Source organism: Salvia miltiorrhiza, chromosome 8 (assembly GCF_028751815.1).
Source record: "Salvia miltiorrhiza cultivar Shanhuang (shh) chromosome 8, IMPLAD_Smil_shh, whole genome shotgun sequence".
Taxonomy (NCBI): Eukaryota; Viridiplantae; Streptophyta; class Magnoliopsida; order Lamiales; family Lamiaceae; genus Salvia; species Salvia miltiorrhiza.
This window is the reverse complement of record NC_080394.1, coordinates 56176709-56200283: the sequence shown is the minus strand read 5'-3', so window position 1 is coordinate 56200283 and position 23575 is coordinate 56176709. Positions and strand designations below refer to the sequence as shown.

The 23575-nt window shown below is 39.9% G+C and overlaps 2 protein-coding genes and 1 non-coding gene across 4 annotated transcripts; all 3 read left to right on the top strand.

Moving 5' to 3' along the window:
• Positions 1–1116: 1116 nt before the first annotated feature.
• Positions 1117–4711, top strand: LOC130999334 (endoglucanase 5-like). The gene is made up of 11 exons (XM_057924848.1): positions 1117–1382; positions 1493–1705; positions 1826–2026; positions 2121–2207; positions 2429–2593; positions 2694–2817; positions 2915–3078; positions 3509–3836; positions 3954–3998; positions 4089–4130; positions 4257–4711. Exons 1-11 carry the CDS (start codon positions 1173–1175, stop codon positions 4544–4546), a joined length of 1869 nt encoding a protein of 622 aa, XP_057780831.1. The 5' UTR covers positions 1117–1172; the 3' UTR covers positions 4547–4711.
• A 1288-nt stretch (positions 4712–5999) lies between these two features.
• On the top strand, positions 6000–12635 carry LOC130999312 (alpha-N-acetylglucosaminidase-like). Of its 2 annotated transcripts, none has more exons than XM_057924828.1 (19): positions 6000–6398; positions 6962–7038; positions 7304–7515; positions 7597–7718; positions 8119–8204; positions 8298–8392; positions 8859–8940; positions 9231–9337; positions 9489–9519; positions 9764–9881; positions 10047–10094; positions 10267–10376; positions 10559–10661; positions 10798–10896; positions 10982–11092; positions 11186–11436; positions 11520–11757; positions 11840–11918; positions 12014–12635. In XM_057924828.1, the coding sequence occupies exons 1-19, from the start codon at positions 6168–6170 to the stop codon at positions 12295–12297; spliced, it is 2484 nt and encodes an 827-aa protein (XP_057780811.1). In that variant the 5' UTR covers positions 6000–6167; the 3' UTR covers positions 12298–12635. The 2 variants fall into 2 exon arrangements, with proteins under 2 accessions (XP_057780811.1, XP_057780810.1); XM_057924827.1 differs by having other exon boundaries at positions 6015–6398; positions 8116–8204.
• On the top strand, positions 12414–12566 carry LOC131002067 (U12 minor spliceosomal RNA). The gene has a single exon (XR_009094148.1). It is a non-coding gene; the product is annotated as a U12 minor spliceosomal RNA (small nuclear RNA).
• Positions 12636–23575: the final 10940 nt, after the last annotated feature.

The window sequence follows — 23575 nt, the reverse complement described above, 5'->3', positions numbered from 1 at the left end:
CGATAATAAAATTCAAATTCAATATTTTTTTTTTCAAAATGAAAAATATATATTTTAAGCAATCAATAAAAAATATGGTAATATAATAATTTATATATATTATCATGAATAAATTCACAAGTTAAATATAATAACTTATATATAAATGTCAATGATTAAATGCATAAATTCCATTCAATGTATTCAAAATAAATATGAAGTTAAGAAGACATAAATTGTGGGTTAAAAAAAAGGGATGGAAATTATAGGAATTGCTCATTTAAGATAGAGAATCATTCTAATTGCTAAAATATGTTTCAATATATATAACTAATACTCTCTCCGTCCCGTGAAGCTTGAGCAGTAAACTTTTTTGAGTTGTCTCGCGAAACTTGAACATTTTTTTTATATGACAATTTTTTTTTTCCTTTATTCAACTTTTCACTTTTTTACCTACCGCACTTAACACACAAAATACTAATTCCTTAAAATATGTGCCAAAAATAAAGTGCTCAAGCTTCGCGGAACGGAGGGAATATATTTTATACACATCACATAAATATTCATCATGATCATTATGGTTTATTGATCCATACGAAGCATACAGCAGTAATTGGGCCGGGGTAATTTATTTTCGTTGATATATAAACACGAGAATCAAAAGCAGATGACAATTACTGAATAAAACCATAAATACACACCAACGTTACATTTCCCATATATTTCAAACTTTTTTCAAATAAACTCTTCTAAAAATAAAAAAAAAACATAAATGATATCTTATCCAAAATAATTAAAGATCATTTTCTTATCCAAAACGTCCCAAACTCTACTCATTTGTCGCCCACATAATCATCCCAACCCAATCATTCAACAAAAACGATTCATTGAATTCATTAATTAATTAACATTTAAAAACGTCAAACCCAACGTGGGAAGCTCAATCTTTGCATCGATTTTCACTTCATTATTTCAATTATTTATCATTTTCAAGAACGTGGAGACTACCACCCTATATGCCCCTCCTCCCACTCATTCCTATTCCGCACAAACCTATTGTATTTGTCTCCCTACCTACCTACACCTCCCCCCCCCACCCCCACCCCCACCCCTAAAAACATATAAATAGACGTGACATACAAAAAACCTACATATCTCCTAAGTACTTCCTAACTAAAACCCAAAGCCAAGAAATGGCAACCTCAACACCTTCACACGCCATTTTAGTCCTCTTACTCGGCCTAGCCGCTGTCGGGGCGGCCGCAGTCGACTCGTTCGACTATGGGGCCGCCCTCGACAAGACCTTTCTCTTCTTCGAGGCACAGAGATCCGGTAAATTACCTTCCACCCAACGCGTGAAGTGGCGCGGTAACTCGGGCCTTGGCGACGGATTTCCTCAAGGGGTGAGTTTCGTCACCAAATTTTCACCAACATTCCTATATATATAGGTGAATTTTGAGTTATATATTTTGATATATATATAATTTTATTTTATTTTAATTTGCATGAGTAGGTGAATTTGGTGGGAGGATACTATGATGCCGGAGACCACGTAAAATTTGGTCTACCAATGGCGTTTAGTGTGACAATGTTGTCATGGGCAGCTGTTGATTTTAAAGAAGATTTCATGAAATTAAATCAAATGGGACAAATTTTGGAGGCAATCAAATGGGGCACTGATTATTTCATCAAATGCCATCCTCAACAAAATGTGCTATGGGGGCAGGTACATTAATCAAGAAAATTACTATAATTAGTTGGTCAACAATTTAATATTTGTGACATTATATTTTGAAATTTTTACTTTGCATGACGTGTATGGGATATTGGTTGATTTTGTGATTAGGTCGGCGATGGGGCGTCGGATCACTATTGCTGGCAGCGGGCCGAGGACATGACGACGTCCCGGACGGCGTACAAGCTGGACGCCGAGCATCCGGGTTCTGACCTCGCCGGAGAAACCGCCGCCGCCTTGGCCGCCGCCTCTTTGGCTTTCAAACCTTTTGATTCTGCTTATTCTAGTCTTCTTTTAGTACATGCAAAACAGGTTGGTATTCAATTTCCACACCTAATTTTGACTAGATTAAAATATAAATTACTCAATTTGTATATAATAATTGATATGTATATTTTTCTTCTAGATTTTCTCATTTGCAGACACATTTAGAGGCTTGTTCATTGATTCAATTGGAAATGCCAAGCAATTCTACACATCATCTGGTTACCATGTAAGTTTTTTTTTTTTTTTTCTTTACTTTAACGACGAAAATTTCCATCGTTAATTGAGTTTGTAATGAAAGGATTAACGACGGATCCGTTCTGTTGTCAATTCGTCGTTAATTAATTATTATTATTATTTTCATGAAAAATTAGAGTTTTAACGACAGTTTTTTCTGTCGTTAACTACACTTTTTTTGTAATGCTATTTATGTTGCATTTTTCCTATTAGGATGAACTGTTATGGGCTGCAACATGGCTACACAGAGCCACAAACGATGAATACTACTTGAAATACGCCGTCGACAACTGCGCCGCCTTCGGTGGGACCGGCTGGGCCGTCAAGGAATTCTCTTGGGACAACAAGTACGCTGGAGTTCAAATCCTTCTTACAAATGTAAGATAAAAAAACCCTAGTATCGAACACGCAACCTTTGCATATAATAACAACAATGTATTTAACCCAAACCAAAACGCTAACCGTTCTCTACCTGCAGGTTTTGCTGGAAGGAGGTGCCGGAAAATACGCCGCCACGCTGCAGCAGTATCAGGCGAAGGCCGACTACTTCGCCTGCGCTTGCATGCAGAAGAATGATGGATACAATGTGAAGATGACTCCTGGTTAGCACACATTTTAGTAAACATGTATTTTATTTTCAAGAATTAATTATGCATTTAGTGATTAATTATTTTTTTCTTGGTAAATTTTGATGTTTAGGTGGGCTTATCTATGTGCGTGAGTGGAACAATATGCAGTATTCTGCATCTGCTTCTTTCCTCCTCACAATTTACTCTGATTATCTAACCAAGGCCAAGAAGTCTGTGCAATGCCCAGATGGCCTAATCCAGCCTCAACAAATCCTCAACTTTGCCAAATCACAAGTAATTATGTCTAATTCTTGTTTCTTGATCTGTTTTTATTTGCATTGTAGCTAGGGGTGAGCAATATCGAATCGAAACTGAAAAAATCAAATACAACCATTCAATTTCAATTTGTTCAGTTCGATTCGGTTCGATTATGATTTATAAGACCCAAGCTATATGTTAAATATATTTCTTTAATTTCTTTAATATCAAACCCTTAAAAATCTTAAATGTTAAGATATTTATTACTATATGAATGTATTTCTTTTAATTTTATTATGGTGTTTTTTGTGACTATTTTGGTTAATAAAAGTGAAGTCAACTGAAAACCGAACTGAAACTGAAGCTAATTGTTTTAGTTTGTTTAGGTTTTCAATCGAACCGACCGAATGATCAATGCATTTGTTGTTGTTTGTTTAGTTATAAAACGACGTTGTTTTGAATGTAGGCCGACTATATTCTTGGCAAGAACCCTAAATCCCTAAGCTACTTGGTGGGCTATGGCCAGAGCTACCCTCTCCATGTCCACCACAGGGGTGCGTCCATCGCCCCCGTCTCCCTCCTCCACTCATCTGTTGGATGCGTGGAGGGGTTCGAGACTTGGTACAAGCGCTACCAGGCCAACCCTAACATCATCCACGGTGCCCTTGTCGGCGGGCCCAATGCCAACGATGAGTTCACGGATGACAGATCCGTTTACGAGCAGACGGAGCCGACGTTGTCTGGAACGGCCCCCCTAGTTGGAGTTTTCTCAAGATTGCACACTCTTTCTGCAGGTAATTAAATTATTTACCATAAATAAAAAAATAAAAAATCAAAACTAGCCCCTTTTTTTAGTATTCTTGTTGGATTTATTCATGTCTGATTTTGTAATTTGCTGCATGCTTATTTAGGTCATGGACAGCCCAGGCCTTCCAGCCCTTACAACAAGCCACAAGGTCTATAATCATTGGAATTCAAATTCTTTTTTATCATAATTTGTTACATTAATTTTTCTTACTATTGGATTCTTGTTTACAATTTTGCAGTTCCATCTCCACACTATGCACCAGCTTCCCCCTCCAAAGCAGGTAAAGCAATAACCATATATGATCTCAAACGTCCATATTTGTTTACTTAGGGATTAGGGTGGGCTCAAGCCCCCACCATATATGATCCTAACAGAAGTAGTGCATGATCATCAACATCTCTTGCAGCTGTCCCAGTTGAGTTTCTTCACTCCATAACGAGCTCGTGGAGCGTTGGGGCGGAGAAATACTACCGCCACAAGGTGGTGATCAAGAACATCTCAAAGAAGCCTATTGGGGGGCTGAAGCTGCAGTTTGAGGGGCTGACAGGGTCACTGTGGGGGCTGGCTCCAACACAGGCAAAGAATACTTATGAGCTTCCTCAATGGATTAAAACTTTGCAGCCTAATTCCGAATGCACTTTTGTGTACATTCAAGGGGGGGCCCAAGCCAAGATTTTGGTTCAAAGCTACCATTAATCAATCAATGAATTTTGTATAGGATTTTTCTTGGGGAATTTGATGGTATTAATTAGTTTTCTTTTTATGTCAATCATGTATTAGTTTTTCTAATTACATGTATTGTGAGCTTGGTTGGCTGAGAAAATTTCTAATATTCAGAGACAAAATGTTTTCTGTTACAACAAGACAAAGAAGTAATTGCTAAATCTATATAAAAAACTTCTTAGTTAATTATTAAAAGCATAGAAAAAAGTTCGTTGATAAGAAAGAACAAATGGGCTTAATAAATTTCGCAATATAAATTATTAAAGATTCTAGGACAAATAAGAGATGTCTGAAAAAGACAAGAAGACAAATACAAAAGATAGAACCAATTAAGTCAACGCATTCTAGCTTAAGAAGCCTATCACTATATTTTTCAATTGAACTATTCTGTAACACTCGTAAATAACTGAATAATTACACAATGAATATTTTTAGCAGTTTGTCTAACTGATTGTGTGTGTGCTCTGTGGAATCTTAAGCTAGCCTTGGCAATTCAATTGATTCTCTTTTGGGAGGAATTTAATGTGGTTTTTGTGAATTTTTAATATTGACTAGTGCATATTATTATTATTTGTAGTTAAAATGACTTTTGTGCCCTTTTATAAAAAGATGATATTTATTGTTTCAAGTATTGGCCAAGCAGGCAAGCAATATGAACAATAAATTTGAAAAAGATCAAATTGGAGGTTGAATCTTGTAATGTTGTAACTAATGCGTTAAATATTCCATTTGGGAATTATCTTAGCAAGAATGAAACTCAAAGGAATTAATGGGGACTCGTGCAAATGGATGGAGCATGTGGTTTAATTCGATGCAAAACTAAGAATTTTACTAGGGCTTGACATGCAGTAATGCATGGTTGTCATCAATTTAGCGCTGTAAAGTGTTGGATTAAGTTTTACAATGAATGCAATCCTTGTTTTTAATTGTCATCGTTGAATTTAATATCTTAAATAGACTGTCGGTGATAAAGCGGAGGAGGGTGAGGAACGTAGAAAAGGTAGGATGGACAGTTGGTGAAATTTAAAATGAATTATAAATAAACGATAGTTGATGTCGGCAAGTATTCCAAGATTCCTTATCTGATGACATCCCTGAAGAAGAGGATCGAGCTAGCCGTTACAAATTACTTGATGCACTATCCCTTCAACCCTTTAACCTATTAGAATTTACCTCTAACATTAATCGTAATTATAATAGCTAGTTAGAATTTAAAATCAACAATTTTCAATCCAATCAAAAATAGGAAAGAAAAACTATTCCCCAGCATAAAAGAAAATAAATATCTTTTTTTTTGTGAAAGGAACCCAAAATAAAATGAAATATCAATTTTTTATAAACAAAATTCAGGTACAAAAAGTACATTACAAAATGCCCGCCAGCAACCTCCAAAGGTAGTTGAAAACACACACTGAAAACACACTCTCTCTCTCTCTCTCCGGCCGGCAACTTTGTCTTCATCCTCTCCCATATCCCCTCACACACACTACACACACTAAAAGATGCCTAATTCCCCCTCTTCTCTGCCACCTCCTCTGTATATAAGCAAACCCCCTTTAGCTCGCTCTACCATTTCTGTTTCCACACACAATCCATGGCGGCTTTCCCATATTTATGCTTTACTTTGATTTTCCTATTCATTGCTATCAACGGCGTGCCAGTGGCAGAATCGTCCACTCTCGGGGTGGGCTACATTTCACGGCTGCTGGAGATTCAGGACCGCGAGAGATCGCCGCCGCCTGTCCAAGTCGCCGCCGCCCACGCCGCCCTCAACCGCCTCATTCCCTCCCATTCTTCCAGTTTTCAGCTCCGCATCATCTCTAAGGCAAAATTAATTCACCTTAGTTGCCTTCTACTTTTTATGGTTTTCCGGATTTAGCAAAATCAGTAGTAATTTTGAGTTAATTCTGATATGGTGGTTTGTTAGTTGTGATTTCCCCTTTTGTTACGTTACTGCAATTAATGGTAAATTAGTAAGTCTTCCCAAAAAAATTGCATATTTTTTGGTCATCTTCGCTTAATAGATTAATTTGGATTGGAGTCACATTAATTCTGCTAATATTCATTGGGTGATTTGGATCAATATAGAAAAAGGAACAATCTTATAATTTACTATTTCTGTTGAGATTTTTGGCTGATTACATTTTGGGTAAAAGCCTTCTGAAAAGAATTTTGTGGATGTGAAACTAAAATGAGTGGACCTTTATAGCAAGTTCCTTTGTTTTCTTGTTATTTATCTTCCTTGGTTTAGAGAAGTATTGATAATGACATAAAAAGGCTGATTTAATCTAGTAATGTTTCTGTGTGTCCATTCCTCATTATAGAACTTCTCTTCCCTTTTGGCATATAGTTAGCTTTTTCTTAGTCCTCTTTTTGTTACTTGTGCAGGATAACTGTGGTGGAGAATATTGCTTTAGGTTGAGCAATTATCCTGCTATCAATCATGGTGGTTCTCCTGAAATTTTGTACGTCGAGTTCCTCGTTTCATTAACATAAACTTTATAGGAATATATACAAAAGATTTTTTTTAAGGGGGACATACAAAAGAAATTGAAAGAGAAAATATATTTTGTGGTTATGATATTCCAAGTTGGTTGACCCTTGTTGAATTCAAGTAGTGGAATTCTGTTTTTGAATTTAGTTTTTTCAATGTTGATATCGAAGTATCTAGTTTTGCTTCAGAATCTCCAAAACATATTTGTGAGATTGCTAGGCTCGTGTTTCCCGCAGAATAAGTGGAACTACTGGAGTGGAGATTTTGTCCGGTCTACATTGGTACCTGAAGTATTACTGTGGAGCACATATATCGTGGAGCAAAACCGGCGGTGCACAGCTTTCTTCAGTACCAAAACCCGGATCCTTACCTCCTATTCAAGATTCGGAGATAACTATAAAGAGACCTACTCCGTGGAGTTACTATCAGAATGCTGTTTCATCTAGCTGTGAGCGATAGTTTCATCTTTGTGCTGTTGCATATGCTCTTCTAAAAGTTGGTGCTCATGTTCAATTATTTGCTGCTGCAGATACGTTTGCATGGTGGGACTGGGAAAGATGGGAGAAGGAAATTGATTGGATGGCGCTCCAAGGTATCAATTTGCCTTTGGCATTTACCGGTCAAGAAGCCATCTGGCAGAAAGTCTTCCAGGTTATATTGATTTTTTCTTTAAAATGCTGTTCTTTAAGTTAAAGTTTTCTTTTTTTAATCAAATTACAATTTACATAGACCGAGATGGAGATGAGCTTGTAAGTTCACTGTTGGATGATGCACGATCCGTTACATAATAAGTCAAGGAATAAATGCAACGTACTCTATGATGTGGCTGCTTGAACCATCTTCTTACATTGCAAATAAAAAGGAATATAGTAACGTTAAAACTCAAGAGGGAATCATCTTAATGCATGTCTAATTAAAAAGAATAGAATGAATCAATGTCTTTAATTCATTTTATGCAGTTTCTGTGGTATAATTATTTTGTAAAACATTTCAGCCGAGTCAAATTTGATTTCTCTTACCTGCTATTAACTCTTTATGATCTCTTCAGCAGAATTTTAATATAAGTGCTCAAGATTTGGATGATTTCTTTGGAGGTCCAGCATTTCTAGCATGGTCACGTATGGGAAATCTACACGGGTAAGCTTACAGCCCTAAACTAAATTCCAGCTTATATTAGCAAGCTTGATTTCTTTTGCCAACTTATCTCGACTTGCCCGACTTTAATTGCAGGTGGGGTGGTCCACTGCCACAAACTTGGTTGGATCAGCAATTGGTGATGCAGAAAAGAATTCTTGCCAGAATGTACGAGTTCGGAATGAATCCAGGTGCCTCAGTTATTGAGTGAGGGGTGCTAAATGTTGATATGTTGTATGCACAAATGCAATGTAATATCATCTAAAAACACATTAACGTAAAATGCATTAAAAAAATTAATACCAGTAAATATATATTTTCTGCTAAGAATATAGCTAAATTGAGCATGTAATGATGGCATGAAACTCATCAACTAAACAGAAATTTAATCATTAAATCAAGGAGATCTAAATAAAGGCAATGCATCCATATGTTTTAGTTTTGCTCTTTGTTTCATTACCTTCTAAATGTCCACTTTAGGCTAATATGACAGACAAGCAAACAACATGTGTCACCTATGAGAGTACTTGTGAAATTACACAACAATCTCAACCAGAATTGCATTTATGCTTGAGAACTTCTGGGATATTTATATTCATGACATAATCTTTTGATATACTTTTTTATCTTTTGCCTGAAATTCAAATTGCATTGCAGTCCTTCCAGCCTTCTCTGGGAACGTTCCAGCAGCTCTTACAAGAGTATATCCATCTGCAGAAATAACTCGTCTTGGGAATTGGTGTGTACTCTGTCACAATGTTTCAGTATTTCTTTTATCGCAATGCTTGCTGCAATATATTTGAACTAGAGCATATTATATTTACCAATACCACAACTATTACTTTCTAAATAGATGGACTATCATTTCTTAGTTGATGAAAAGCTAAGAAATTATGCTATTATCCTAAGTGAAAAAATTAGAATTTTTCATGCAATTCATTTTCCTGCAACATGACTCTCTTGAGTGATGCTGAACAAAAATGATGAATTTTATGTAACTCAGTTGTTCCATTTCTCGACCTTCTTCAGGTTTACTGTTAGGAGTGACCCTAGATGGTGCTGTACCTATCTCCTGGATGCAACAGATCCCTTATTCGTCGAAATAGGGAGGGCTTTTATCACACAACAGTTGGCAGGTATTCATGCCAGTTACATTCAAAGAATTCCGAGCTCTTGTGTTAGGCATTTATGTTCGAGCTGAACTAAAGCTAAAATCCTATCTGAGTGGTTTAAAGTTCTAAACTGTTTTATTTGCCTCCTCATTATTTGGATATTTGTTCGTTTCAGAATATGGAAGGACCAGCCACATATATAACTGGTAAGCTCCAATTCATTCTATTTCTTCTGCTTTCACTTGGGGTTTCTTTCTTTATTTTCTTAAACTTTTGATCTTCAATTCTCAAATCTAAGTTTGCTTGCGTGTCATTGTTATAAAATTAGCAGAATTCTCATTACATTCTGTTGGCATAAGTTCCTTTAGATTCTATTTTATCGTTTGTTGTTTTTCCTAAAAGCCTATCTTAACTCTATGGTTACTCAAATTTCAATAATATCTATTGCAGTGACACCTTTGATGAGAATACGCCTCCGGTAGATGACCCAGAATACATCTCTTCATTAGCTGCTGCAATTTTTAAAGGCATGGAAAGTGGCGATGATGATGCTGTTTGGCTGATGCAGGTGATTTACAAAAGCCTCATTGTCCTTATTCTTTAAGGTGGCAACAATGCTGATGGAAGTTACTATGATGTCTTGATCCCACAGTGAATGCTCGGTCTCTTAGTTCTACATGAGACCTTTCACGCTTCTCATCTTGACTCAGCAGTTTTCCTTATATTTATGTAGGGATGGCTTTTTACTGATGATCCATTTTGGAAGCCTCCACAGATGAAGGTAAAATCCAATTCTCCGCAAATTAGATTTGATCTTTTGATCTACTTCCCAGAATTTCTCCGGACTGTGTACCTGGATAGACGTCTCCAACAGCATAGAACAAAGCAACTTTGGCTGCATGGTTTCACCAAATTATTTTTGTTTAGACTTCAACTAATAATCTCATTTACAGGCACTCTTGCATTCTGTTCCTCTCGGAAGGTTGGTTGTTCTTGATCTATTCGCCGAAGTTAAACCAGTTTGGGCTACTTCAGAACAGTTCTACGGCGTACCTTACATCTGGTACGCTCTTCGTGATTTTGTGTGACATATCTACCAGATTGGTACATGATTTAATGTCCCCATACATCTGTTTCATCTTTGGCTGAAGCGAGCACACACCGAAAATCTCAGTGTCCATGATTCCTTGAGTTTTTACTTTCTTTAATGTGTGGCTATATCATCCAAATTCGATATGCTTTCAGGTGTATGCTGCACAACTTTGCTGGGAATATTGAAATGTATGGTTATGTTGACTCAGTGGGATCCGGACCTATAGATGCTCGTCTAAGTGAAAATTCAACCATGGCAAGTCCACTGAATCAAACTCGTGTTTTCTTACTTTCTAGGGCTTCCCCATTTATGCAAACACGCGCTATCTTCTTACCTATTTTCAAACTCATTGTCTTCCGCTGCATGTTTGTTTCTCGTTCACACCTTTTAGGTTGGTGTTGGGATGTCAATGGAAGGCATAGAACAGAATCCCGTTGTCTATGATCTCATGTCTGAAATGGCATTTCGATGGGACAGAGTTGACGTGAAGGTACTCAATCCATCTGTACTGAATACTGATTTTCATTTTAAGCATCATTAAAACACTACTGCAACTTCTTTCTTCTCGCCTCCAGGCATGGATTGACGCGTATGTCCAAAGACGGTATGGGAAGCTGGTTCCATCGATTCGAGATTCCTGGAACATCTTGCATCAAACACTATATAACTGCACAGATGGCTTAATGGTGAGCACGAATAATTCGTCAAATATAGAGTTTGTTAGGCACTAGTGGTGTGATGCTGAAATAAATGTTTGTGGTTTTCATTTTCTGTAACAGGACAAGAACAGAGATGTGATAGTGTCATTTCCAGATGTTGATCCTAATTCAGTCTCTACTTCTTCATCCCTACTTTCATTACCTGGAGCGCGTCGCCATCATCATCGCCTAGCCCTCGGGCGAGCTGCCTATCCACAGAATAGCTACGACTATACTCACCCTCACCTATGGTACTCGACTTCAGAAGTAATCCGTGCGCTGCAACTCTTGATCGCGGGTGGGGATCAGCTCTCGGAAAGTAGCACTTACCGGTACGTCTGCATATTGTTCTACCAGACAGATCTGACATTGTCACGTTTCTTAGCCCGTGAGCTCGTTTGTCCGGTTACTTCAGGTACGACGTCGTGGATCTAACGAGACAAGCTCTGGCCAAATATGCGAATCACCTATTCGTAGAGGTCGTGGAAGCCTATCAGGCAGGAGATCTGCGCGGCGTGAGGCGCCTCAGCCAGAAATTCCTCGGCCTCGTGGACGATATGGACACTCTCTTGGCCTCTCATGACGGATTCCTACTCGGGCCGTGGCTGGAGAGCGCGAAGCAGCTCGCCCAAGACGACCAACAGAAGATACAGGTAAGAATCATCACTCAATTCATCACTGTTTTATCAGTTCCTCAACAATGGGCACATTCCTCCAACTCATGAAATCACGCAGTTCGAATGGAACGCGAGAACTCAGATCACCATGTGGTTCGACAACACAGACGACGAAGCCAGCCTGCTCCGCGACTACGGTACTTCCAAAATCGCCCCATCACACACCCACATTCAGCCTCTCACAACACTCACTTCGTTCAATCTTCTCCGTTTTTCTCGTGTCTCGTTGCAGGAAACAAGTACTGGAGCGGGCTGCTGCGCGGCTACTATGGCCCTCGAGCAGCTATCTACTTCAAGTTCCTGACACGGAGCTTGGAGAGAGGCGACGGTTTCGAGCTGAGACAGTGGAGGAAGGAATGGGTCACGCTAACAAACGAGTGGCAGAGCGGCCGCAGCGTCTTCCCCACCAGAAGCAGCGGCGACCCCCTCAACATATCGCGGTGGCTCCACGACAAGTACTTGAGCGATCCCGGCTCCAGCCGAGCCGGTGGAAGCTACGGAGTGGAGGAGAAGTGAAGGTGGGGAACGGGGGTTGAAGAATTAGATTTTTGTTGTTGTCCCACATCGAAAGTGGAGTAGATTTTGGTTTGAGTGAGCGTTGTATAAGTATAGGTTGAGGGTGATTTTAAGACTTGCCTTAAACTAATGAGTAAGGAAAACAAAGCGGAAGGTGAGAACCGGCCGCCGCATCTCCAGTAATGGTGCATGAATTTATGGAGGGGTAATAGGCTGGCCGAGTGTAGACGCTGCCTCTTCTGCAGAACTCACTCTGGCGGGCCTCCCACTACCCACCCCCAATTCTAGTCCAATATCTTTAATAAATATTAATAAAATAATTGAATTGTTCTAGTCTACTCAAACGCTTAATTAGTTAATGACAACTAAAATTTTAATCGGCTACTTTCACTATCACTGTCCATAAGTGTATTGTTTTCATTTTAATACACACACACACATATATATATATATTTATTCTCATCTATATTTAGTATTTATAGAAAAAAATTACCTCGCAAATTAGAGGATGGATGGAGTATGATCAATCTCATCTGTGGCATTCAAAATAAATTGACATTATTTTCATAAATAACTTCATATGTTTAACTAAAAAATTGAAAGCTTGATAAAAGGATCATTTGGCCTCCATTTTAAGTTGACCTTAATTTTGTAGACATATAAACAGTTAAACTCGGTTCAAGAAGAATATACCGAAAGATCATACATATGAGACTGAAAGCTTCGTCTATCCTTTTTCTCTCTTGTGATAATTTTTTTTTTGTATTGATAGACCTGTGTGACACTAACCAACCAATTCATTCAATTGATGATAATAATTAAAAAAATATATATAATTAAAAATCTGATAAGACGATGTTATATTAAATACTATAATATATTTTTTTTTAATCTATTTAGTCCGAACGAAGTAGTTTTATAATTAATAAAACTACGTATTTATTTGACGTTTATAATCTGAGAAAAAATGTATATTAAGCATACTTGACTAGATATTTACATAATAATTAATAATATTAGGTTTCTCCAAGTATCTAAAACTAAAAATATTAGGGGCATCTAGCGATTCTTGCCACCTCATAACGATTTTCTGTAATCTTGATGTCGACACGTTTGATTTTTCTCCAACTCCACATAATTAAAGAAGAAGAAAAAAAAGCAATGCTAGATATGGTTGGTTTTCTTGGTGGAGGTAAATATATAATGTAACCCCACAAATCGACAACGCCCTTCATTATTGATTCAACGCTTCTTGCAACTGTGGAAATTGTGTTTTATGGGATTGAGGCTGTACCGTGTTTGTTAACGTCATCTACATGCAGAGCTTAATTCGTAATGGAATTGTTTAAGGGGTGGAATTAAAAGTAACCACCCCCATAATGTGTCTATGAAAAATACCCACCCATGATAAGGGGTGGAATTAAAAGTAACCATCCCCATAATATGTCTATGAAAAATACCCACCTTCCAGGGGTGGGTATTTTTCATAGACACATTATAGGGATGGGTACTTTTATATATATACACATTGGTTTAATACATTCTTCGTTCTCTAAATAATTTTCTAGTACGAGACGATACGAATTTTTAAAAAAAATTATTAAATATATTGATAATAGAGAAAATATGCTATGAAAATATGTTATACTATCTCCATCCACAAAAGGACTTCATATTTTTTTCTTTTTGAGACGTCCATAAAAGAACTTTCTACCTATTTTTGAACTATGCTCCACCCCTTACTTTTTACTTTTCACCACTCTCAATACTAATTAGTACAACATATTTTCATCACTCTCAATACACTCAACAACCTTTTTCATACACTTAACAACTTTTTTCTTAAAACTTGTGTCACTCCCTCTTAGAAAGTTCTTTCGTGGACAGAGGGAGTAATTAGTATTGAAAATGATGAAATGTTGAAAAATAAAAATAAATAAAATATTATTAGTGATAATGTAATGTTCCAAAATGGATGCGAAGTTATTTGAGAGACATCCCAAAAAAATATATAATAAATTATTTGGGTAGAAATGGAGTAGTAGTAATAATAATAATAATAATAATAATAATAATAATAATAATAATAATAATAATAATAATAATAATAATAATAATAATAATAATAATAATAATAATAATAATAAGGGTTAATTGCTTGTAAATTCACGGATTTTAGCGAAAATCCATTTTTAACACGTTCTTTCAAAATTTCAATTTAATACAGCAACTTTAACATGTTGTTCAATTTTAACAACCACTAAATCTCCGGCGACTTAAAAACACACGTGGCACTGACGTGGCTTCCCGGCACACACTTTTGTAATTGTTCACTGATGAATAATACGCAACGTTTTAGAGAAGCTTAAAACGTCGTCGTTTTTCGCCGTCCAGCCGGCCCTCCCTCTTTCTCCGCCGCACTCCCTCTTCCTTCCACCACACTCCCTCTTCCTCCACATTTTCTGCCGCCCCGCGGCCCTCCCTCTTCCTCCATGATTTTCGCCGCCCGCCGCCCTCTTTCTTTCTCCAAGATTTGCAAATCTAGGCCCGTGACCCTCCCTCTTATTCTGCCGCCCCGCCGCACTCTCTTTTCCTCCCACCACACTCCCTCCTCTTCCATGATTTTCGCCGCCCGTTGCCCTCTCTCTTCCTTCACAATTTGCAGATCTAGGCTTGCAGCCCTCCTTCTTCCTCTCCTCTCCCTCTCTGAAATTCTTCTTCTCCTATGTTCCTCTTCAAACCTTCCTCTCCTTCATCCTTCTCCGCCGTGTGCCCTCTCTGAAAACCATCATTTGGCGCGGCGGCCTAGCAGAAGTAGCGGAGGATTTGGGTGCTCTGTGGCTCGTGTATGAAGCGAGAGGCGCACCAGATCTAGACTCCGAAACTAGAAGCCACATCATAGCCACGTGTGTTTCTAATTCACCGAAGATTTGATCGTTGTTAAAATTGAACAACGGGTTAAAGTTGGTGTATTAAATAGGAATTTTGAAATAACGTGTTAAAAATGAATCTTCGCTAAAGTTCGTGAATTTACAAGCAATTAATCATAATAATAATAATAATAATAATAATAATAATAATAATAATAATAATTTATTATTTTAAAGTTTTAAAGTGCATAATAGAAGATAAATTTTATCGATTTGAGGGGGTAATATTACATACTCCCTCCATCCCGCTTATAACGTTCTAACTATAATATTGTTCTACAATTTTGAGACGTTATATGCAGGGACGAAGGGGGTATTATTTAATAGTACTTGTATATTCAGATTCTTCTATTATGGATTAATATTTGTTGTAGTATTTTTATATCTTTGAGTAATATTAGGTAGAACACGCACTAATTAATAAATAAACACGTCAAAGTAATTATTAAAAGTGACAATACATAGTAGTAACATTTTTGATAAAATAAATAAGTTAAGTATCAAGGCTCATAAAAAAATAAGTTTTGTAGCACATTTTGACCTAAAGTACATAAGTACAAGTCAATAAAGTGAATGATAGTGACATATTAGTTATTTTTGATTTAAAAATAAGAAAGTAAAATCAAAATCTGATTCTCTCTCTATTCACGTTAAAAATGGGCGTTATTTTATGTGAGAAATTTTGATTCCCCAACCGTGTGTATGATTTATGGGTGCGCATGACCAAATGAGGCGTGATTTTTTAAAATATTATGTGGGTTAATACATGAATTTATGGCGTGATTTTATGTGGGAATTAAAACCATATCACACGGTTGTTGGGTGCATTTATACCAAATCAAAGTCATACACACTTGTTAAGGAAACAACCTTAAATTTACGAAATTAATTGGTCCGTACACGGTTGCTGGTAGGTAGTTAATGAAGAATATCAACCAAATGTTCATTCATCACACATTTGAACAAGAAAGAAGAAGAAAATCCTCTTGAAACACATACACGGTAGTACACGGTTGCTCCTAATTTTTTTAAAAAAAATCATCTAAAGGCTTGTATTACATAAGGTATGTGAAATACATATTTTTTTTTTAAATTTCGGCTATACACGGTTTGTGTTCTTGAGTACACGGTTGTACACGGTTTGAGTTTTAGTGATTTTTTGTTGTTTATTTCGATAATTATATTATATATATGACTTATTACATGTTTTGGACTAAAAAACGGCATCAAAAAATATTATGTACGTAAATTACCTTATTTTTGAACCCTTAGTGTTCTTCCGTACACGGTTAGGGTTTTCGTGTACACGGTTGTGTACACGATTGTACACGGAGGTCGATTTTGCTGTACACGGTTGGGTTGAATATGATTTTGATGTTATTTTTAGCATGTTTGTATATTCAGTTGATGTATTGGGGTACACGGTTTCCTATTTGTGTATTTAAATGTTGTATTTTTATCGTTTTGAAGCAGATGTCGTTTCAAGCAATCGTTATACGGCACAGTGGTCAGTGGAAATTAACCGAGTATGAAGGCGGCGATGAGGTTGTCGTGTACATGTCTAAGGAAGAGCTTTGTCATGCGAAGTTGATGCAAGAGGTGCACGATCAATTAAACGAGGATGGTCGATCCACTTATATGCTTTTCTACACATCGACCACGGACGAAGGGCGAAAAATAAAGTGGCTTTGAAGGCTGATTCGGATTTGAACCGGCTGATTTCCGAGCATAAGAAATATCCTGTTGTTTACGTGATCGAGAAGGGTAAACAATCTGCGGCTCCGGTTCCTCAGACTCAAGAGCGGGTATATTATGAGGGACATCGGTCTACTATGTTTCCTATCGACACGGACGTTGGAAGAAGTATCCCGACACACGATGATAGTAGGGACGATTCATCGTCGTAGGAGGAGGAAGACGAGTCCGAGTCTTCGGATGAGGAAGAAGAGGCGATACGATGCAGAGAGATATTGGATTCAGTGTCGACTGAACAGGAAGCGTGGAGACAGACAGGGCCTCAGAATTTCACATCGGATGATCAGCCCGATGTCGAGCCTCGTGTTGGAGTTCAGCAGCTTGAGGTACGTGACTGGGGGATTCCAGTCCTCGATTTTGACGATGCGCCGGCATTAGGTTGGAAGGATTCTAACGTATTGGAGAGCGGGATATTATCAGTGGGGGCTCTATTCCGGTCGAAGGATGATTTGACGATCGCTGTTGGCCTGTACCATATGGAGAATCACGTGGAGTACGCCGTGGATCGTTCCAGTACGACCCGTTTGTGGTTTGTTTGCAAGCATGGCAACGATTGTCCGTTCATGCTGTGAGCCGTTCAGAGTGCATCGATCTGGAGAGTGATCAAGGTGGTGATGGATCATACCTGCCACACGGATTTGAATCGCATTGCCCCGAGACAAATTCCGGCGAGGGTTGTTGAAAGATATTTTGCACGGAAATTGGTAGGCGAGGGGGTCGTTTTGAAGCCGAAGGAGATGATGTCAGAGATGCAGCGCTTATTCGGTATTGAGATCAATTACAGCTTCGCTCTCCGTGCAAGAAACATCGCGATTGAGATGACGTATGGTGATTTTGGGAACTCGTATCAGATGCTCCCATCGTATTTGTATATGCTGAGAATGAGTAATCCCGACACATTATACGACCTTGAGATGAATGATGATGGCAAGTTCCATCATATGTTTGTTGCACTTGGACAGAGCGTGGCTGCCTTTGAGAAGGGTTACTTGTGGCCGGTCATCGTCGTAGACGGGACCCATCTGAAGGGAAGGAACGACGACATTTTGTTCGTCGCTGTTACAAGGATGGGAACGAAGCAATATTTCCTCTTGCAGTTGGGCTTGGTCCTATCGAGAACGACGAGTCTTGGACTTGGTTCTTCCACCGACTGCGGACTTGCTTTGGTCAGCCGGATGATCTCTTGATTGTGTTTGATCAGCACAAGAGCATCAGAAATGCTGTGGAGTGTGTCTACCCGAACGTCCCTCACGGGTTGTGCTATTACCATCTGCAGAAGAATCTCGCGCATTATGGGCAGCATGTAGCTGCAGTCTTCAAAGCAGCGGCATATTCCTATCGATCAGACGATTTTTAAAGGAATTTTTCTGCGCTTCAATTACTGAAAGTCAACGCGCACACATGCCTCGACACTATTGGTGTGGAGAGATGGGCCAGGTCCAAGTGCCCTGCCGAGACGATGAACAGTAGACTGTTGTGGGCACGACACCTCCCGGTTACTTCATTGATCGAGACCTATCGAGCCATTATGGAGAAATGGTTCGATAGGCGACGCCTCTCGGCTGCATCGAGGTCACATGAGTTGACTGAGGTAGTAGAGGGAAAGTTGCATGTGGCTGTCGAAGCGGGTCGACAATTGGCTGTTCGAGGGACGACGACTCACATGTTTAGTGTTGAAGATGATCATGCATTCTACATTGTCGATCTCGAGAATCGGACTTGTAGTTGTGCTCAGTTTGACCTGGATGACATTCCTTGTCGTCATGCTTGTGCCGCTATTAGGTACCTCATTTATTACAAATTTTACATATTGTATTAGTTTTTTGTAAATTTATGTTTTTATCTTTGCATTTTATTAGGCGTGCAGGATTGCAAGTCACGAATTTTATTGGAAGATATTTCAAACAATCCGTGTTATTGGCCACATATATGGAGCGTATTGTTCCTATTCCACATCCTACGTATTGGAATGTGCCCGATGAGATATCAGCCTATGTTGTGAAACCCCCGGATATCACGATCCATGCGGGATGACCGAAGTTGAGTAGGGCTCGTTCAGCAGTTGAGGGTCCTCCTAATTCGGGTCCTCCTAATTCTCGACCTCAAGTATGCTCACGTTGCAAGTGTAGAGGTCACAATGCCCGGAGATGTACAGTGCAAGTACTTGCATTGGACTTGAACGTGCCGGTGGAGGGTGTCGAGCAACTACCCGATGTACGAAGGCGGCGAAAGAAGAAATGCGACATTTGTAGGAGTGGAACACACACTAGGAATGCATGTCCTCAAAATGTTGGGTCGTGAGTGATTTTGAATCTTTGATCTTCAAAATGTTGTTGGAATGTTGTTGGATGTTTACTTGTTGTTTGGGGTCTGAATTTGTTGTTGGTATTTGTTGAACTTGCTTTAAAATTCCAAAAACAGGGGTTTTGGGGGTGAACAAGGGCTGAATGAGCTCTGTACACGGTTAGGCCCTAACCGTGTACAGTTTCACGCAACCCGGAAGAACTCGAAACCGTGCACGGTGACACGGTTCAGTATTTGGCCGTGTGCGGTACACAGTTCCGAGTTCTTCCGTGCACGGTTTCGAGAAATGGTACACGGTTAGGGCCTAACCGTGTACAAAGCCCATTCAGCCCTTGTTCACCCAAAAAACACCAACAAGGGATAAATTCAAGTGTATTTTAACAACCAACAACCATGCCAAACACAAAAACAACAAACCACCAAACATAAGCACATTGCTTCAACTAACAGTCATCAAAATCACAAAAAATTGTCTGTACTAGTCACTAATCACGAACGCCAATGAATAAGGGAAGGCTCCGCACACAACTCCCATATCCTAACAGCTATAATCTCTCGATACTTTTTTACTTGTGCGCTAGTCTGCAGCTGCTCCCGTCTTGGTGTGCCACCAAGCAAACGATCCAGATAAGCACATGCAAACACACCACAACTTACACTATCTTGTTGGACGAATTGCTTACTGTGTGGCTCCATGACGAACCCCATCTCCATATGTGGAGCGTGCACAAACCTACTGGGATTCACTGCATAATAATCCACTGTGTGCAACAATCTAGGCATCAGGCGAGTGATTGGCTTCATTGCATTTAGTCAACGATGTCGTGTACCTTCCACATGTGACAGTGAGTCATACACTCTCACCTCCCATCTGGAGATAGATATAACCACAGTACACCAATGACTCTTATCGACATTGCAAATAGCAAAAAATCTGCAACACAATATGACAAATATTTAGAAACGTTACGTATTTCAGTTAGAAAATTCTAAAATATGTTTATATTATACTTACCTCACTTGCTTACAACCAAGGCCATGTATGGGCTAAATCAGTTCCATGAAACATGGAGATCAGCTTTTCGGGCACCACCCACTCCTCGTATGCATGTCGCTCCCGTATGTCGTTCCAATTTGGCTCATTCGGATGCAACGAACCGAACTCTCTGACGAGGGTCTCCTACAATCACAAAAAAAAATCATGATTAATTTATAGGTAGTTTTATATACATAAACACAAATTATTCTACCAAAAACTTACATAAAATTCCAGAAAAGCTATCGGCGTCCTAGCCCGTGTCACACCTGCAGTGAGCTTCGTCTGCCCCCGAGCTATCCACTCCTGATTGATTCTAAACCGTCGGAGAGCCTTCAGATTCCAGAGGTCTAAGGTCTGCTTAAAAATAATCATGATTAATTATCGACAATGCAAATCTTAACAAACACAATAATATCAAATTATTATACCTCCCCGTCGAACTCCTCGCGAGGATCCATAATCCGGTGGAATAGCTCCTGGGACATCATAAAGCCCGTCTCGAGCACTGTAATAAAAGCACCCGGCGGCGCTGTCATAAACTCCCTAAAGCCCCGCTTCTTCGCCTTCATCACCCCCTTACCATACGGCAAGGCCGGGTCAATGACATACGGACTCTGCACTGCAGCAGACGGCCTAAGCAAGCGGTGAGGCCTCTCTCTAGCATCCGCCTCCTCCTCTGACGAAGTCCAGGTAAAATTCACATCATGATCTACATCCCCCGGCTTAGGCGCAGGGGTCTCTGGACTATGATACCCAGCCGATGTCTCTGGGTGATCACTGTGATGTGAGGCGGATCGCCTCAAAGATGTCTGCCTCTCACCATGATGTGAGGCTGATCGCCTCATAGATGCCTCCCTCTCACTGTGACGTGAGGCAGATCGCCGCTGACTCGCATGGGGTGGATCCTCTCCATGCTCTGATCGTCTCTGACTGCCACGAGGCGGATCCTCTCCATGCTGTGATTGACTATGACTTCGATGCTGCCGATCCGGCTCTCCAACTGAGTGCCTATGGCTCACATGAGGCGGATCCTCACGAAATGATCGCCCAGGACTAGGAATGTGAGATGTAGACCGTCTGTGACTGGGTCTCGACTGGTCGAACTCCTCACTCCCGTGTCTATGACGACTAGCATGGCTGGATGATGATCTATGCCTCCTCGAAGAAGAACGTCTCCTAAAGATGTCCTTCACAGCGGCTATGACCTTCTTCGTAATTTTGGCGACCAGTCCATGCTCAGAGTCGTCATCTACAAGCTTGCGCCGCATCTCGCGCCGCATCTCAGGGATCACGGTTCGGATCTGCTCTTGAGTGAAACGGGCAATCAGGTCATCATCACGTCGCCTCCAATAATCCTCATCTCGATCTGCCTGAGGCTCCCTATCATCAAACTCCTCTGACCTGCGCCGCTTCGACGGGCTGCCAGCCGGATCAACATACGTTTGTCTATGTCGCTCGACATGGACAAGCTGCTTCTCACGAGCCTTCTCTGCTCGTGAGCTACTCCTCGGCACAGGGGGAGGCCTAACAGGAGGAGGCGGTTCCGATACAAGTGGCTCTGTCAAGCCGTCATACCTCCCTCCAGGATGGTATCGTACAGAAAAAGGGTCGGGAAGCCTCAGGGTCTGCAAATACAATGAATCATTCTCCTCCTCGACCGGTTCGAGTGTCCGGTGACACTCTTCCTGCACAAAGATGAATCGATCATTTTTCATTATTCATTAATCATAACATAATAAAAGGATTGAAACTGTAAAAAAAACAACAATAATTACCTCATCAGCATAAAAAAAGTGGGCGAAGTCAGAGGCCGACTTCCAAGTCGTCCAGTTGATCAATCGTGGCATCTGGAAGCCCGTGTCACGAGCCCCACACGCGCGGCCCAACCTCAGAATGGCCTCATACGACCAAATCTGTAATGCCCATATGGGCCCATAGAAGTGGTACGTCCTCCTATTCCCGGTAATCTCTGAGGGATGCTTCTTCAACACACTCATCCCATGGCACAAAACCTGGAATGAGTAAGAGCCCCACGGGAAGTCGATCCATGACTGATTCTCCTCGATCAGTGCCCACACCCATTCGTGCACGTATTTATAATCTCGACAGAAGATGAGATCATACGCCACGAGAATATTGGCCACCCTCAAATAATCCTCGGCACTATCGCCCATATTGCGGTTAACGAACCGCTTGCGCAGATCCTTCACTTCCACCTTTTTGCCTTTAAAAACTCGGTGCTATAGACTCTGCTTCCCAACACGGTGATCCACATTAGGATCAAAACGCTGCGGGGATGGCCCGAAGCACAATCCCGTCACCAGACAATACTCCAATGCACCGAATCGAATGTCGTGTCCACCAACGTGGAACCACTTCTCCCACGGACCGAATTCTTGGTCATACAACTCATGTGCAAGAAGATGGTGCAGTGCGGCATTCGCACTATCCTGCCTCTTCAACTTAAGTAAATGCCCAAACGGACCTCTCTTAAATTCTTCAAAACATCGGTAGTGCGTCAGACAGGTCTCCACTTCCTTCAATGTTTTGTCTCTGATGTAGTGATTGATTTGTCCGACATAACCTTGCATGCACGGACGTAACCAAACATGCCTCGGAGGCTGCAATTAATTCAACATGATGATCAATATAAAAAAATATCAACCGTGTACGATTATATAGACCAACCGTGTACAACCGTGTACGGATGAACAAACCGTGTACGGTTGTACACGGTTAAATCTAGCACGAAAAATACATCTATACGTTCAAAATACATAATTAGGGCATATTAAATCATTTAATCCTAATCGTGTCACATAAATACCTAATCGTGTACAACCGTGTACTGAAGAACCATACACGGTTGTTCAAAATACTTTCGAGATTCAAATTTTCACAAATTACCAACATTATGCCATACATAAACACCTAATAATCAACTATTGTGCACAATTTAACAATACAAAACACATAAATTCAAATTTTAACAAATATAATTCACGGTTACTTACCGGATTCGGCGTCGGGTATTTTTCCCTCCTCGATGTACTCGGGCGATGGCCTCGTTCTACAGGCTGTTCTTCCTCTCTCGAGTAGTCGGATTCAGTATCACTCATTGTTAATTGAGAAGAAGGAATAATTCACGAAAGTTTTTGCTCTATTATGGAGTACACGACTACGATTTGTTTGGAGTTTCAAACCACACACGGTAGTTTGTAGAAAAGAGTGAGAGGCGTGAAATTGGGTG